Below are 18,779 nucleotides of genomic sequence, written 5' to 3'. Positions count from 1 at the left end.
CTGCAGGTTGACACAATGACTGGGCTTTCTTGGAGTGCGCTTTGGAAACGAGTGGCAATAGAGACACCTCCCAGGCCATCGCCACTTCAGGCACTAACAAAGTGGAGTCTCACATAGCTTTAATTCATGCATTTGTTTTTTAAAAAGCAAAGGATTGCTGAGTTGGAAGGGACCCCAAGGATTATCTAGTCCAACCCTCTATGAGGCAGGAATCACAGCTAAAGCATCTATGAAAGATGGCCATCTAACTTCTGCTAAAAAACCTCCAAGGAAGGAGAGCCCACCATCTGCTCCACTGCCAAACAGCTCGTACTCTCAGGAAGTCCTTCCTAATCTCCTTCCTTGCAATTTGAATCTATAGGTTTGGGTCCTACCCTCTGAAGCAGCAGAAAACCAGCTTGCTCCATGCTGATAAAAATTGACTGCTTTTCTACCAATGGTTTTAGGGACGTGGGTGCCACTGTGTCTAAACCATTGAGCCTCTTGGGCTTCCCGATCAGAAGGTCGGCAGTTCGAATCCCCGCGATGGGGTGAGCTCCCGTTGCTCGGTCCCTGCTCCTGCCAACCTAGCAGTTTGAAAGCATGTCAAGTGCAAGTAGATAAATAGGATAAATAAATAAATACCTCCAGCAGGAAGGTAAATGGTGTTTCCGTGCGCTGCTCTGGTTCGCCAGAAGCGGCTTAAGTCATGCTGGCCACACGACCCAGAAGCTGTCTGTGGACAAATGCCAGCTCCCTCGGCCACTAAAGCGAGATGAGTGCGCAACCTGAGTCGTCCGCGGCTGGATCTAAGGGTCTGGGGTGCCTTTACCACCAATGGTTACAGATGAGGATATAAGAGCATCCCCTGCCCTCAGACAGCACAGCACAGCACAGCAGCTCCTGCGACTGTGCTGTTGGGCTCTGCCTCTCTCCTGAGAAGATGCCTTAAATAGCTCAGGACAGCAATACCTCAAGGACCGCCTCTTCCCATATGAACCTACCCGGTCCCCGAGATCATCTTCTGAGGCCCTCCTTCGTGTGCCTCCTCCTCAAGAGGTTCAGAGCCATTCTTTGCAATGGCTCTGCTTCTGTGGAATGCTCTCCCCAGGGAAGTTCACCTGGCGCCTTCATTTTATACCTTTAGGCGCCAGGCAAAAACGTTCCTTTTTAACCAGGCCTTTGGTTTATCTTATTGACATCCAACACCCTTTTAAAATATGGCTTTTGGAGGGGGGGGGGTATTGAGTTATTGCTTTTGGTTTGATTTTATATGTTGTGATCTTCTTGTGGACCACCCTGAGACCTCTGGGTACAGGGCGGTGAATAAGTTGAACAAATAATAATAATAAAATAATGCCTCCGCTCTGACTTGCAGCGGAGGATCTAGCCAGCTTCACAAGGAGCACACAGGATCTGGCAGCAAAGCTCTCCGACTGCAAGCCGAACTTTTTTGCTGGGGGAAAAACCTGACAAGTACATGGAGATTAGAATGGGTAGCAGCCAGGGGAGATTAACAAGGCCATAAAGGCAGCAAGAAGTATCAGCATGGGGAAGTGTTTGCTGAGTGTGGCAGGCAAAGGAGCTGCGGCCTTATCTGGAGGCACTCAACACCCTCTGCACCACTGTGGCACTTCGGGAGAGCAAAGAGCACTGCAAGTCTTCCGCTCTCACTGCCGCCTTGTCTGGGATGCTTTGGTGCTAGAGAGCGGATAGGACTCTGAAGAACGCAAGAGGCACCTGCAGGATCAGCCCAGTAGCCCATCTAGGCCAGCATCCTGCTCTCACAGCGGCCAACCAGATGCCTGTGCGAAACTCACAAGCAGGATTTGAGCACAAGAGCCCTCTCCCCTCCTGCAGTTTCTGGAAACTGGTATTCAGAAGTATTTCTGCCTCTGATTGTGGAGGCAGAGCATAGCCAACCTGGCTGGCAGCCATCAAAGGCCCTCTGCTCCCCCATGAATTTGTGAGAATTCCTGCTCCTTGATTGCAGTTATCACATGATGGTGTATGTTTTGACTCCACAGCGTCGGATGTTTGTGTTACTGTGTTCCGTGAAGTGGGACTATTGTCCTTTGCTCTTTTTTCTCTTTGCTGTCTGATGCTGGAGAGAGAGGGAGCCATGTTGCAGTGCTCCGTGTGTCTTTATATGTAAATAAAGTAGATTAGCCAAAATGCTGAGTTGCTGAGGTCTGTCGCGCAAGCTGCGAAGACTCTGTGGATCCCTAAGTGTGCCGGTGTCTGTTGGCATCGGTCGCTGTGATGTTCGGGCTGAAGAAAGCTTATGAAGCTCCTGAACGATCTCGACCAGAAGGCCAGTCGGGCATGTGTCTCTGCCAAGGTCCTACTCGAGTGAAGGCTGAACTCCTGACAGAATTTGCCCGATCCTCTTTTATGACCATCCAGTGGCCATCCCTGCCTCCTGTGGGAGGGAGTTCCACAGTCTGACTAGTTGCTGTGTAAAGGAGGACTTCATTTTATCTGCCATGGGACTTCCAACACTCAGCTTCCTTGAAGCATCCTGCACCTCTCAGCAGGGCAGTGGAACAGGAGTGTGACCCCCGCGTGTCTCCTGAAATGCCTTAACCGTTTACATTCCCCATGCCTTGCAACTGAACATCTGTGGTGGGACTGTCCATTAGTTAATGAATTCTGGAAACAGATTGGTATAGAAATATCGGGAATTGTGGGTAGGAAGGTGGAAATATCTAAATTAATGGTTCTTATTAGCCTGAGTAGCACCGAGTTAGAAACCAAAGAGGAATGTAAATGGGTAAAATTGATGGTAATTGCAGCCAGACAGGTTATAGCGAGTAATTGGAAAGAGCTAGGGGAGAACCAATGGAGGAAAAAACTGAAAAAGATTATAATTTTAGAATATCTAACTGTGAAGATACATAAAATGAAAGGGTTTAAGGTCAGTGAGAAGGAGGAGGATTAGAAGATATTGAATTATTTGGGTAGGTTTGAACAATTTGGGGCAATTAAAACGTTAAAAGTTAAACCTTGTGGAGGGAGGAGTGTTAATGTATATAGAATTGTACATATGGTTGATTTGAATATGTTATTATTCATTATGTATACCCAATGTATCAGCCGCCTGGGGCGGTTTCACTGTTTGTGTTTTGGTTGTTGGTAAAAAAAAAATATTGTGGAAAACAAGATTAAACATACAGGATTAAACACACTAGTATTTAATCCAGGCTCCTAATATTCCAAAATAGTCTCAGACGCGCCACAGCCCTTCCCACTCATGCCCAGGGCCTCCTGTGACTCACTACTGAACCTCGCTCATTCTTTATCGGCACAGGAAAGGAGGGCAGTGCGGGGAGGGGGGAGAGGCAAAGAGATAATTCCCCCATTTATTATTATTTTTAATTTGCATATTATTTTCACCCTGCTTCCTGTTCTACTGCGGCGGAGGAGTTGCAAATGCAAACTCGGTTTTTAAAAATGCAAAAGTCGAAACCGGTCAAGGGCTGCCCTGGAGGAAGCCACAGGCCAGTGGCAAGAGGGGCTTTGCTGAAGGAGGAGGAAGTGGCTTGGCCAAGGCGCAAGAGGTTGCTAGAGAGAGCAGGAGAGGGAGGGAGGAGCAGAGAGGCAGATTTTGAACATCGAGGACTTAAGAGCCTGCTGGAGTTCCACAGTTTAACTCTGCACTGTGAGAAGGACTTTCTTCCCCCTGAATCTTCCAATATTCAGCTCCATTGGAGGCCCATGAGTTTGAATGCTATGAGGGAGGGAAGGAGGCTTTTCCCTTTATCTACTTTCTCCATGCCACAGATAATTGTATAAAAATTTATCATGCAGCCTCTTACTCGCCTTTTCTCTAAACTCAAAAGCCCCCAACGCTGCAGTCTTTCTTTGAAGGGGAGTTGCTCCACCCCCTTGATCATTTGGGCTTCCCTTTTCTGAAGCTTTCCCAACTCTGCAGTCTCCTTTTTTGAGGTGAGGCTGCCAGAGCTGGACGCCAGCCTTACCTTCAGACGACTTCCAGGCCTTCCAAAGATCTTCCACGCTGATGTGCTTATCTTCCCCATGGAAGGTGCTGTGTTTGACCGTTGGGTCGTGGTAATTCAAGTCTTCCCTCAGGAACTGGAGGGGGAAAAACACAGCCCCAAGTCAACCAGTTGCACAAAGTCCCGTGTTTATCAGCTCCATCTGGTACGCAGGCTGAGACCCTCCCTGCCCACAGACTGCCTCGCCAGTGGTGAATGCTCTGGTTATCTCCCGCTTGGACTACTGCAATGCACTCTACGTGGGGCTACCTTTGATGGTGACCTGGGAACTACAACTAATCCAGAATGTGGCAGCTAGACTGGGGACTGGGAGCAGCCGCCAAGACCATATAACACCAGTCTTGAAAGAACTACATTGGCTCCCAGTATGTTTCCGAGCACAATTCAAAGTGTTGGTGCTGACCTTTAAAGCCCTAAACAGCCTCGGTCCAGTATAACTGAAGGAGCGTCTCCACCCCCATCGCTCTGTCCGGACGCTGAGGTCCAGTGCCGAGGGCCTTCTGGCGGGTCCCTCGTTGCGAGAAGCCAAGTTACAGGGAACCAGGCAGAGGGCCTTCTCGGTAGTGGCACCCGCCTGTGGAATGCCCTCCCTTAAGATGTCAAAGAGATAAACAACTACCAGACTTTTAGAAGACATTTGAAGGCAGCCCTGTTTAGAAGCTTTTAATGTTTAATAGGTTATTGTAGTTTAGTGTTCTGTTGGAAGCCGCTCAGAGTGGCTGGGGAAACCCAGCCAGATGGGCGGGCCATAAATGCTAAAAGTTTGTTGGGTGTGGACAGGGCAGAACTAGGTTCAGAAACAACAAAGGAACTGGTCTGGGGGCTGAGCTAGTTCACAGGGCTGCAGAAAGAATTAACACGCAAGAGCATGGTTTTGGGTAAGATATTAAACTGCAAGTCCCCAAGGAATGGGGGAACCATCACTTGGAACACAGTAAGAGTCTGCCTGGATCAGACCAATGGTCCAACTAGTCCAGCATCCTGTTCTCACAGTGGTCGACCAGAGGCCTGTGGGAAACCTGCAAGCGGATCTGAGCACAAGAGCAGCACCCTCCTTATCTCTCTCGCCCTGACCTAGCCACTGTGATCCATGCGACGGTCACCTCCAGACTGGATTATTGTAACTCGCTCTACGTGGGGCTGCCCTTAAGACTGACCCAGAAACTCCAGCGGGTGCAGAATGCCGCGGCGAGACTCCTTATGGGGTCTTCGCTGCGAGATCACATTCATCCGGTACTATACCAGCTGCACTGGCTCCCGGTGGAGTACAGGATCAGGTTTAAGGTGCTGGTTTTAAATTTTAAAGCCCTATACGGCCTAGGACCCTCGTACCTACGGGACCGCCTCTCCTGGTATGCCCCACAGAGAAACCTACGGTCTGCAAATAATAACATCCTCAAGGTCCCAGGCCTCAGAGAGGTTAGGCTGGCCTCAACTAGAGCCAGGGCCTTCTCAGCTGCGGCTCCAATCTGGTGGAACGCTCTGTCACAAGAGACTAGGGCCCTGCGGGACCCGACATCCTTCCGCAGGGCCTGCAAGACAGAGTTGTTCCACCAGGCCTTTGGCCAGGGCGCAGCCTGACTCCCTCCTCTGGCAACCTGCTTAGAATCTTGCTTAATTAGTTGCCATTAATTTGATTTTAATTGATTTTTATAATTAAATATTTTTAGAATGTGTTTTTTAGAATCTGATTGTTTGATTGTTGATTGTTGTTAGCCGCCCTGAGCCCGGCTTCGGCTGGGGAGGGCGGGATATAAATAAAAATTTTTATTATTATTATTATTATTACACCTCTTGTGCCTTCCGGCCACTGCATTGCTGTCTCCCAATTATGGAGGCAGAGCCTAGCCGTCCTGGCTAGTTGCCATTGCTAGTCCTCGCCTCCATGAATCTGTCTAACCCTTTTTCAAAGCCATCTGGGTTGGTGGCTCTCCTGTGGGAGAGAGTTCCACAGTCTGACTGCACGCTGCGTGACAAAGGACTTCCTTTTGTCTGTCCTGATGTGTCCTATTCACCCCGCTCCTTGTAAAAAAAATCACCAGCTTGTTTCTCCTTTCGGCTTCCCATCAGTCCGCAAGACCACCAGTTCCTCACCCTGGGCAGCTAACCTTTCAGAAGGGTTTTTAACACACACACACACACACACACACAAAAACAACAACAACAACCAATTGCCTCATTTTGCATGCTTTTACTGATGTCTCTGCTCTCACTGTTGCTATGCAAACCTTTACTGAAGCACAGCTGTTCACCTGAATGGGTTGTCCCCATTTGCAGTTCCTTAATGAGGCCACTGGCAGAAACGCAGCTTTGCTCACTAGACCTGTCCTGTCCCCCCATCACAAATGCCTTACTCTGCTACAGAGCTTTGCAGAGAAGCTAGAAAAGGAGAGGTGGCCTTTCCAGCTGCTCCCATGGGAGATGAAAAGCAGCTGTCCACGTGGAGGCACAAGCGTGCAAACACACACAACTAGCGGATCTGCTCAACAAGCGAGCAAGGCAGGCGACTCTGACCCTCTGAAGAAAAGCAAAGGTAAGTCTGCCAAGAAGAGGAAATCCATTCGCCGTGCGCAAACTGCAAATTCATCTTTGCTGCCGGGAGGCTAAGAATAAACTGCAGCATCACGTTCCTAAGCCACATCCAGGACAAGCTGAATAGGCTGCATCTCTTTTTCCCTCCAAAGTTCTTAGCACCTGCCTATTAAAAGGCTATTCTGAAACTCACAGCTTCGGAGATGTGTGCAAGGGCAAGCAAAGGTGGCTTCCGAAACTCAGCCGCGAGATCAGGGCTCTCAAGTGTCTCTTTGAAAAGCCACACCTGAGCCCTCTCAAGGTTAATCACCACAGACCCCCTTCAACAGGCAGGCGACAGAAGAGCAGCATTTGCATTTCTCTGCTTAGAGGTCCAAAAAGGTCGGCAGATGGAATGTCTTCCTGGCTAGTCATACCCTTCACTTCCTGAATCAACTGACGCCCAGGGACTTTGGATTCAGGAGGGATATTGGCAAAAAGTGGAACACACACACAAACCCAGCTTCCATTCACTCATCCTTGTCATGATTTATATCTTTTCCCTCTTTGTCTGCAAAGTCAGAAACCTGTAGTATCTAAAATTCAAAGAAACTTCCTCTTCAGTTTACAGAGATGATATATTTTTAGACCAATTCTAAAGGCATTACATTAATCCCCCTTCACTTCATGCTGTTGTTTTGAATGAAAACCACAACTGTTTTTGGAAAGCTACATACATTTTACAACCACTGACTTCCGAGTTGTTAACAGTCGCCAATTCTACAAAATCTATTTCTACCCTCACCCAGACCACACCATAATTCATGAAATAATTCAAGATAATTAACCTGAAAGGTTCCAAAGGATGGAAACATTTCCACTCCTGATCAGTTTTTGTTGCTAGCATTTTCCATCAGTGAAATCACCATTCCTTGTTACAAGCACCCATAAATTTATCTCTTTTAATATGCAAAGGGCTTAACCATATCCCTGGATTTCGGCTATAAATATATAGCAGAGCATAAGCTTTTAAGCACACTTCACACTTTGAGCAAAAGGCCTCAGTAAACCAGTCACTGGTTCCATATTTACAAGATATTCAGAAATGAAAAGGGGGTGTTGACAATGAGCCCCGCAAAACACACCCCTTCCAACTGCAAGCCCCCCTTAAAAATGCCCTCTGGTGGGGGGGAAACAGCTTTCGCCCAGCAATGGCATGGAATGAACTTGAGGGGGGTGGTTGGGGGGAGTTTCCAAAGGCTCAGTGTCACTTTTGAGACCAACTAAGTCAGTTCTTGGTATGAGCTTTCGTGTGCATGCACACTTCTTCAGATACACACAAGTGTATCTGAAGAAGATACATACAAGTGTGCATGCACACGAAAGCTCATACCAAGAACTGACTTAGTTGGTCTTTAAGGTGCTACTGGAAGGATTTTTTTTCTTTTGACTATGGCAGACCAACACGGCTACCTATCTGTAACTGTCACTTTTGAGAGAGCCTCTTATCAAGTACTCCTCAAAACACTGAGGGCACCCAGAGCGAGACCTAGAAAGGGTATTTTTTGAAAGAGAGTGAGCTGTATGGGGAGACACAGTCCTTGGGAGTCTCCTGGGCCCTGATGGTCTGAAGGCTTTCCAAGTCAATGCCAACTAAGGTGGCAGAAGCTTTTCTATTCATCAGATGCGTGAAGGAGCTACCAAACTAAAGAGGTATATAAATAAATAAACAAACCCTGCCTTAGGGTCAGTGGACTCCCTTGGAAAGTGGTGAGCTCTCCTTCCGTGGAGGTTTTTAAGCAGAGATTGGATGGCCACCTGGTCAGCGATTCTTGAGATGTGATCCCTACGTTGGACGCGTGGATGAGATGACCCTACAGCTCTATGATTTTATGGCTACAGAGAGGATATATTCAGATAGGGCTTATCCACCTGGGAAGGGAGCCCATATAGGAGAAGGAAATCTCCTAAACCTCTGCTGCCTTGCAGGACATCTTTGGGAGGAGAAAAGCCACAGGAGTAAACCCTCTGTAACTCCAGAGTTGGGTTTCCAAGGCAGTTGGATGACATCTTGCATGCCTCCTACCAGCAACTCCTGCAGTCAATATAGTGCCAAACATCTTGCTTTCCTTTCCTTTACTTTAGACTATATCAGCCCGCCTGAGAGGGGGGTCTTGTCATCTGGGTAGCTCAGGACCTCCATACACACAGTCCAGGCTTGCACCCTCGGGAGGTCACCTTCATACTGCTAACACAACTCTCTCTACTCCAGTGTGGTGCAGTGGTTAAGAGCGGTAAACTCGTAATCTGGTGAACCGGGTTCGATTCCCCGCTCCTCCACCTGCAGCTGCTGGGTGACCTTGGGCCAGTCACACTTCTCTGAAGTCTCTCAGCCCCACGCACCTCACAGGGAAAGGAGAATGTGAGCCGCTTTGAGACTCCTTCGGGTAGTGAGAAAGCGGGATATCAAATCCAAACACTTCTTCTTTTTCTTTTCTATCTCTCTCTCTCTCTCTCTCTCTCTCTCTCTCTCTCTCTCTGTGTGTGTGTGTGTGTGTGTGTGTTTGTGTGTAATACCAAATACCAAAGGGCAAGCAAAGCAAAGCAAAGCAAAGCACCATTTTATGGAGAGATGTGGTATGGCAGAAAGCAGAACACAAATGAATTCAGAATCCAGCTCAGTATCGGTGTGACTCTCCACTACACCGCATTAAGCAAATTCCGGTGATCAAGAGGCTTAGTAAAACATCTAATGGGAGCCAATCCCTTTCCCAGCTGAGCCACAAACCCATGCATGGTACAGTTGCTGCAAGATGAGTAACAGAGGGAGCAAGGAAGACAGTGGAAAAGGTAGGCCGAAGAAGACGGAAGAGCAGCTAATTGCAAAGGAGAGGCAGGAAAGCCTTCCTGGAGCCAGAAAGCGGTGAAGCTGCAACTGCAGGACTCTAGAAGTGCCCGGTGGATCCTTTTTCTGGAATGCCTCTCTCTCTCTCTCTCTCTCTCTCTCTCTCTCTCTCTCTCTCCCTGGCCAAGAGGCCCCTGACTGAGCAGAGTTTTGAAGCTGCACCGCCTGAAAAGAGGGATTAAGAAAATCTGCGCAGTCCTGTGACATTCTCAGTGAGCCAAGCTCATGATTTGAAAACGAAATAACGGAGGGTGGTGGTGAGGAGGGCAGGGTGAACCTTCCCAAGATGTTCCAAGATCTCTGGAGATTATAAGCCACTGGCTGCAGCCAAACCAGGCAGGAATGCAAAGATAGAGATATCCCCTCCTGCCCCCACCCCGCCCCGCCCCACAGCCTGTGACCTCCACAGGGAACATGGCAATGTCATCTAGAGTGGCCAATGTGCACAGCTCAGAGCAGCCGTGATCTCCCCTAGGGATGTAGGCAGGGGAACCAGCTGTTGCTCAGTATATTTAGCTCAGGAAGGAAAAGTGATCTCCCGGTCGGCCCTCCTTCAGCAGAGCCACGGTGAAAACAGGCTTCAAAGGTCTCTTGGAAGAGGACACGGTCATAGAATCGTAGAACTGGGGTGATGTAAGGGACCCCAGGGTCATCTAGTCCAACCCCCTACAAGCCAATAATTGCAGCTACAGAATCCCTGGCAGAGGGACATACAACCTCTTCTTAAAAACCTCCAGGGAAGGTGGGAGTCCCTTCCATGGCCAAACAGCCCTTCCTGTCTTCCTAACGTTTAGTCGGAATCTCTTTCCTTGCCATTTGAATCCACTGGTTCAGGTCGCACCCACTGGAGCAGCCGAAAACAAGCTTGCTGCATCTTCCATGGGGCAGCCCTTGAGATATTTGGGGACGGCTATCAGGTCACCTCTCAGGTGCAGCTGGAGCAGTTCTCCAGTAAGGAGCCAGTGTCCTGTAGCTCAAGTGCAGGAGGCGGTGGGTCATCTGCATTGCCAGGAGATGCGGAGCAGGAGCTAAGCCAAAATGCATTCATAGGGCTGAGACCCTCCCTGCCCGCAGACTGTCTCACCAGAGTGGTGCATGCTCAAGTTATCTCCCGCTTGGACTACTGCAATGCGCTCTACGTGGGGCTAGCTTTGAAAGTGACCCGGAAACTGCAATTAATCCAGAATGCGGCAGCTAGACTGGTGACTGGGGGCAGCTGCCGAGACCACATAACACCGGTCTTGAAAGACCTACATTGGCTCCCAGTACGTTTCCGGGCACAATTCAAAGTGTTGGTGCTGACCTTGAAAGCCCTAAATGGCCTCGGCCCAGTATACCGGAAGTGGCGTCTCCACCCCCATCGTTCTGCCCGGATGCTGAGGTCCAGCTCCGAGGGCCTTCTGGTGGTTCCCTAACTGTGAGAAGTGAAGCTACAGGGAACCAGGCAGAGGGCCTTCTCAGTAGTGGCGCCCGCCCTGTGGAACACCCTCCCTTAAGATGTCAAAGCGATAAACAACTACCTGACATTTAGAAGACATCTGAAGGCAGCCCTGTTCAGGGAAGTTTTTAGACTTTGACATTTTAATGTATTTTTAATCTTCTGTTGGAAGCCGCCCAGGGTAGCTGGGGAAACCCAGCCAGATGGGCAGGGTACAAATAATAAATTGTTGTTGTTAGAATTGTAGAGTTAGAAGGGACCCCCAAAGGTCATTCAGTCCAACCCTCTGCAACTCAGGAATCACAACTAACGGCTGAGATCACTGGAGTATGGCAACATTAGAGGACAGAACGTTCATGTAGGCCTGCCTATCTACATGCCCAGCAGGGCTGGAAAACGACTTCTTTTAGCCACAAGTTTTAAGCCCCGAGGAAGCCAGGCACCTGGGATTCTGTCTCCCTCCCCAGGCAGTGGAGGTGAAGGCACACCTCCACAGGCAGACACAAAGGCCCACGGCACGTGCGGCCGAGTAATCCCAGCAGCAGAAAAAGCAGGCAGCTGGCCATGTTTCAATGGTGAGGTAACTGGCTCTTTCTGGAAAATGGGCTGAGAAGCACAGCGCACGGCCTCTTCTCAAAATTCAGGGACAGCACTGCGCACACATCAAGAGGTAAGGCAGGCAGGGCCCAAGAGAAGCAACACAAAAGGAAAGTGCAATGGGGAGCGAAGAGGAAAGCAAGCTTTCAAGCAGCGTCACACACTTTGCAATTTTGGTAGGTCCTAATAAATAAACACTTAATTAGCAAACTTTAATTAATTAAAACATTTCGGTTATTTGATGGAAGGAAGAGATTGTTCCTGGCAACCTTGAAATTATTTAAGATATTGTTTTTACTGTTTTGCTGTTCATTTGGGGAGCAGGGAAAGGATAAAAAATTAAAGTGATTAAAAATAACTGAATAAATAAGGGTAGGTATAATTAATAATGATAATCCCCTGATTAACTGGAGCCACTGTGGCATAATCGGGCAGAACTGTGGAGACCCAAGTTCAAATCCCGCCTCAGCCATGAATCTCACTGGGAAGCCTTGGGCCAGTTTCTACCTATTGTAACTGAGTTTTATTAAATAAAACATTTGCCGACGCTAGATGCACTGGGTATCCTGGGTGCAAGATGGAAAGGCAGGATATATAAATCTTTCAAAATAAATCAAATACGTGTGATGTCTTGTTGCCCCGCTGGGGAAATAAGTCATAAAACGGCTGATTTGGAATGTGTCATCATTCTTTGCTGCATCTTGGCCGACAAACCGGTTTGGCAAAGGGTGCTGCTGGCAACTTCCAAGGCAGCCTTGGGCTAGGGAGGAACAGGGCTTTCAGTCGACCCAGAGCACCTGCAGTTTTAGAAATGAATTCTGGGGTGCTCACCCCGTGATTCAGAGGACAAAGCTGCTGCTAATGTTACAGCCTGCAGGCAGGCATCTCTCCTCAGTTGCAAACCCAGAGCTGCCAATTCCCTCGGCAAAAATGCTGGAGGAGAGAGAAATCCGTTCAATTAAGTCGCCGGGCACCTCGAGAGCTACGCCTGCCTCTGCGCGAAGACCAGAAATAGGCCGCCAATTGGAAGGGATTCCCCTTGGGGTTCAGGGGCGCTCCTTTTAATTGCGGTCCCTGCAGCCACCTCCGAACACACAGCAAACTCCTCTCCCCAGAGGGGAGCGTCAAGAAATGTGAAGAGAAGCGCTCCCAGGCTGCGGATGGGCAAAGGTTTTGAGCAGCGCAGCTTAGCAAAACAAGAGAACTGCTGAGCAAAAAATAATAACGGGAGCAAATATGCAGAGAGCTGATGAGCAAAAAGATGAGTGTGATATAAATGGTAAGGAAGGCAGAGGTCTGAAGCCGGGTTCTGTCTCTGCTCCACCGCCAAGTATCTAGTGCTCTCAAGACTGGAGTCAGGAAGGAAGGTGCACTTCTAAGATTCCTGCCCCTGGCTTGAATAGGGACTTGCAGAAAACAGAGAATAAAAACTCGCTTCCGAGAAAAGCTAGGCTGGTTCCCTCCTTCTTGTCCTTCCCCTGGCAGTTTTATCCCAACAGGCCTTTAGGGACTGTTTTTTTTTTAAAGGAATTTTAACAAAGGTGTGCCGATTTTATTATCTGTATGTTTACAGATCTGTTTCTACATTGCTTGAATTTATTAGAGGTTACCTTTAATATGTATATTTGGCTTTTTGTATTTTATCTGTCTTAATTTGTGTAAGCCGCCTTCAGTCTTCATTATTATATTATAAATATAATGATAGTGATAAATATAGCTACGTCCTGTGCTCACAGGCTTTGCATTTCATGTCAAAGGCCAAGTAAAACTTCATTCAACTTCCTTTTGCTCTTATGCCCAATTCTATGTCTGACAGTCAATTCCTCAACAAATATAAACCGAGTTTAGAGTATCTGATGTTTAAGCTGCGTGTTTGCTTAGGTTTTGCCTAATGCCTCTTCAAAACTCTAAACCAGTGTTGGCATTTGTGCTCTGAAAGAGCTTAAGCAGGAACAGAGGAATGATTCCAACAAATTATAGCAGATTCCATGAGTGTAATCCCACGTTTTGCCTGCATCTCTAGACTCCCTTTAAAACAAGAAACTGAGTCGAGAACTAAGGACTGGTTAGGAAGGTCTGTTCATTTATTACTGCATTTATATCCCCCCTTTCCTTCAAGAAACTCAAGAAGCCGTACATACTTCTCCTTCCCATTTTATCCTCACAACAACCCTATGAGTAGGTTAGGCTGAGAGCAAATGACTGGCCCAAGGTCATCCAGTGTGTTTCATGGCTGAGGTGGGGATTCGAAGCCTGGCCTCTCCCAGGTCCTAGCTCAACACTAACCAGTACGCCACCAGACCACTAGTCCATCAACCTCAATATTGTGAACAATTACTGGCAGCCGTTGTCCAGTGTTTCAGCTGGGAATCCATCTCCCTCTCTACCACTTAGCTATGGTCAAAAGCTGGTTTGCCTTATTCTTGACATCCGAATATTAAGATGTCACCCCGGGACATGAGAAGGATAGTGACAGAATTGCAACAATCTTTGACAATCCAAGTATCGGGCAGGTACCTTGCAGATGACAAATGCTGCACAAATGATAAGCGGAAGAGATCATATATATACGCAGGTCCCACTATCCAAATGCTTGTTATATGAAAATCACTTATCCAAATATGAGTAATTAGTACCCAAATCTCACTATACACATCACAGATTCAGATATGCAAGCTATTTTGTGTTTTGCTGGTCTGTGGCAGCTGCTTTGCCAGAAACCATGGTGGGAAGGAGAGAGGAGAAGAGATAGGACAGAGAAGAGAGCATTTTTCCCTTCCTTGTTTGCCTTTTGCAAGATTTCAGTGGGTTTTCCTGGGTTTTTTGTCACTTTGGGGTCAAAGTTCCATGGTTGGGAATGCATGAGAAATTTCCCCATAGGAATCAATGGAGATCGTTGACTTGTTATGCGAAGGCTCGCCTAAGGAACGTTTTCTGAGAACGCATTGCTTTTGGGTAGCAGGACCTGCTTGTGTGTATGTGAACATGCTCTGATTCAGCCTTGACTCACACAGTCTCAGCTCCACAGGAAAGAGATTACTGGAAAAACACAGCATTTCCGACTTCCGGAGGCGGCGCGAACGGTAATGGCTGCCCTTTCCTAACCGGGAGAGGGAAGCTCCGCTGGAAAAGGGTCGTCCGCTACGGCGAAGCGGAGACCCATTCTGGAAAACCGCAGGCAGCGGAAGCCTGCGGTCTCGGGACCCGGCGGGCGCCAGGAGCAACCCCCGAAACGTTGAGGGAACCCCGTAAGGGGCTCCGGATCGCAGAGGGGGCAGCGGCGCTGTGGGTCTATGCGCATTCAGCGGAGCGAAGCCGCGCTGCCGTTGCCGGTGAGCGCCGACCTTTCTTCCTGCAACACAAGATTCTAAAACGCAACAACCCGTGAGTAACTGAGGACTTTACTAAATTTTGGGACTAAAAATACTGAAAATAAGCTGAAAGCGGAGAGACGAGGAAAAGGAAGTCCGTCTTCCGCAGCCATTGACTTTTAAAGCAAAGAGCAGGAGGAGTGGAGGCATAGAGAGAACTTTTGACAGCTCAGATTGAGCACCCGCAGAAATTACTTTTAATCCCCTTAAAGACTGTAAGCAACTGATTTTTGGACTTTTATCAGGACTTATATACTCTCTTCTTTGTGGATTACAATTTTATTTAAGAAGCCCAGGTGTCAGAACTGCCTGAGCAGTAGAACTGTCAGACTGCAAATTTGGATACATTCTATTTAAACTTTGAGACAGTCTGAGGGAGTTCAGAATGGTTACGTTCTTGCATTATGGAACTCCAGTAAGCACAACTTGAAATATTGTGGCAAACCTAAAACCAACTCTGCTAAAACTACTTTTGTGAAGATCCCTAAGTATTGGTTCAGATTTCGTATGTGGAATGGACTCTTCTTCTTAGGACATTTTATGCTCCCCCTAGAGGATTGAGGATTTATAACAAAAACATTGTTTTACTTTCTATTTCCCGGCCCTCTGTTTGACTGCTACCACCTGGGCCGTAGCTTTCTCATGGGAACAACTCAGCTTGACCTTGACTGCTAGATAACTTTGGAATGAGTGGCGCAAAAAGAAAGGGATTAAGAACTAGACAAACAACTCTGACAACCTTAACTGCAGCCTCACAAGCACGCAGATCATCTGTGCCTACTCTGCCCTCGGAGGAAAAAGCTACCTCCCTGTCACAGGCAGGGGAGGGAGAAACTGAGGAATTACAACTAGAAGAGATGGCCTCAGGAGGATCTGGTTCTGTATTAGAGAGAATTCTTGAGAAATTGGAGTCTTTGGACAGGAAAGTTGACCAACAAACTGCGAAAATTGACCTTAATACAGAAACTTTAAACAAAGTATCTGGGCAAGTTGCACAGAATGCACAAGCAATCGGACAACTGAAGGAGGCTGCAGGTGAAAATCAGAAACTGGCCGAAGAGACCAGCCAAAGAGTGGGAGAGTTGGAAAAAGAAGTAAGGCCGCTCAGCAAGCAGGTTGGGGAACACCAGACCTACCTCTCTATGTTGGAACTTCGGAACAGGGAGACTAACTTAAGGATAAGATCGATACCAGAAGTGGAAGAAGGTAATCTAGCTGAGTTTTTGACCAAAGAATTCTCCAAGTTCTGGGGTCTAGAGGAGGAAGACTTTAAAATTGTGTCAGCCTTCAGACTTGGAAGACTCACAAAGAGAGAAAAGCCCAGAGACTGTTTGATTACGTTGAGATCAAAGGAGGAAAGGGACAAGATTTTGGGCCTGCACTACGGAAGATCCCTGAACATTTCGGACAAAAGAATTGAGATTTTTAAGGACATTCCTAAACAGCTGTTGGACCTCAGATCTGAATATTTGGACTTAGTAAAACTGCTGAGAAGCAACTCAATCATCTTTAGGTGGGACTTTCCCCAAGGATTATCCTTTACCTTTAGAGGGAAGAAGATTAAAATTAGAACTTTGGAAGATAGGGATAAGTTTTTGACTGCCTACGGAGAGGACCTTCATAAAGGACTTGAACTACCCTCAGGGCCTGAACCACCACAGGTACCTGTACCTCAGAACCCTGAAGACTCACAGAACAAAACACCATCCCAAGGAAACTAAACAGATTCATCCAGGATGTCTCTGCAACTTTTAAGCTGGAATATAAATGGCTGTAACAGCCCGGAAAAAAGGAAGAAAATCTTTCACATATTAAAAAAGGAGCAACTAGACATTACTTGTTTACAAGAAACACATGTGACTAGGCTCCACAGAAAAATATTGGTAAATAAAAGGTTAGGCCAAGAATTTATATCTTCGGATGCAGTTAAGAAGAGAGGAGTGGTGATATATGCAAAGGAGAGCCTCTCACCAAAATTTCTATTTAAAGATGAACATGGAAGAATTTTGGCAATTGAAATACAGCACCAAGGAGAGAAAATTTTGATATTAGGAATCTACGCTCCAAATGAAGGGAAATCAGAATTCTACAAGAAGTTGCATGAGATTATGCTGGATTATCTGGACTATGATAACATCATCATGATGGGAGATATGAATGGGATTGTTTCAACGAACATGGATAGGTCACAAAGCCAAAAGGTTACTAAAGATGGCAGACTACCAAAGACCTTTTTCGAAATGACAGACAACATGGACTGGATTGATATATGGAGGACAAAGAACCCCTTGGGGAAAGAAGGAACATTTTTCTCTGAAGCCCAACTGACTTGGACAAGAATTGACCAAATATGGATTTCTAGAGGTCTGGCTCCTAAGGTGAAGAAAGTGGAAATCTGCCCAAAGACCTGCTCCGATCATAACGCGTTGAAAATGGGCATGACATTATTACCAACCGGCTCCTTTAGATGGAAGATGAATGACAACTTGTTTAGAGACCAGGAGATTATTAAGAAGGCCAAAAAAACAATAAAGGATTATTTTGAGATAAATTTGAACACTGCTGTGGAAAAAAGAACAATCTGGGACGCAAGCAAAGCTGTGATGAGAGGGTTCTTGATACAACAGAACGCCATAAAGAAAAGACTACAAAATGAGAAAAAGGATAAGATTTTGGGGAAAATTAAAGAGTTAGAGAAGAAACTAAGAGTAAACCCGAAGTCACAGCCGATCTTGAGAGAAATTAAACTTCATCAGGCACAATATTCCAAACTGATAAATCAGGAAATAGAATGGAAGATTAAATCAATGAAACAAAAAACATTTGAATCGGCTAATAAATGTGGGAAACTGCTGGCTTGGCAGTTGAAGAAGAGACAAAAGCTGAACATAGTAACAAATTTGGAAATAGAAGGAAGATATATTCAGAACCCGGTGGAAATTAGAAAATGTTTCCAGAAATATTTTAAGAAATTATACACTCAAGGGCCACAAAATGAGGAAGAGATTGTAAAATTTTTGGAGAAAAATGGACTTAAAAAACTATCACAAGAAAATAGATCACTCCTGAATAGCAAAATAACACGATTAGAGATAGAACATGCCATTCAGAATATGAAGCTGGGCAAGTCTCCAGGGCCAGATGGCTTGACCTCCAAGTATTATAAGACATTAAGTGACTATTTGATTCAACCACTGATGGAGGTCAGCAATGAAATTATGGAGGGAAAGAAGGCGCCTGAATCGTGGAAGGAAGCTTTCATCACATTGATACCAAAATCAGAAACTGAAAAGACACAACTTAAGAACTACCGTCCCATTTCCCTTTTAAATGTGGATTATAAAATATTTGCTGACGTTTTGGCAGGAAGACTCAAAAGAGTTTTAAATGAGACAATTCATAAAGACCAGGCAGGCTTTCTCCCAGGAAGACATTTGTTTGCTAATACAAGGAACATTATTGACATTTTGGAACTTTTGCAAACAAATATTAACACTAAAGCAGTTTTAATTTTTATAGACGCGGAGAAGGCCTTCGATAACATCTCTTGGAAATTTATGAAGGGGAATTTAAAAGAAATGGGAGTGGGGCGGGGTTTTGAAAATGGGATTGACGCGATTTACTCAGAACAAAAGGCAAAACTGATAGTCAACAATGTGGTTACAGAAGAGTTTAAGATTGAAAAAGGGACACGACAAGGCTGCCCGATTTCCCCCTTGCTGTTTATTTCTGTCCTGGAGGTGCTCTTGAACTTGATTAGAGGGGACCGGTTGGTGCAAGGGATTCAGATCGGAGCGAAACAATATAAACTTAAAGCTTTTGCAGATGACCTTGTTTTGACATTGCAAGAGCCAGAATCTAGCACAAAAAGAGTGTTACAATTGATTCAGGACTTTGGTCGGGTAGCGGGCTTTAAACTAAATAAACAGAAAACTAAGGTGTTGGGAAAAAACTTGACA

At 46.5% G+C, this 18,779-nt stretch overlaps 1 protein-coding gene across 17 annotated transcripts in view; it reads right to left on the bottom strand.

The window, feature by feature from the left end:
* STIM1 (stromal interaction molecule 1) overlaps window positions 1–18,779 on the bottom strand; it is a 106,279-nt gene that overhangs the window by 42,151 nt on the left and 45,349 nt on the right. For all 17 annotated transcript variants that reach the window (XR_014563578.1, XM_083736457.1, XM_083736455.1 and 14 more), the window contains one exon: window positions 3,960–4,074. Coding sequence is in view for 16 of the 17 variants with exons in the window: in XM_083736457.1 (XP_083592583.1) it covers window positions 3,960–4,074 (115 nt within the window). In the remaining variant the exon portion in view is untranslated. The remainder of the gene's footprint in view (window positions 1–3,959; window positions 4,075–18,779) is intronic.

Source organism: Podarcis gaigeae (assembly GCF_964106915.1).
Source record: "Podarcis gaigeae genome assembly, chromosome: 4".
Classification (NCBI taxonomy): Eukaryota; Metazoa; Chordata; class Lepidosauria; order Squamata; family Lacertidae; genus Podarcis; species Podarcis gaigeae.
Note: the sequence above shows the minus strand (reverse complement) of the source record. Positions and strands in the feature narration are given on the sequence as shown.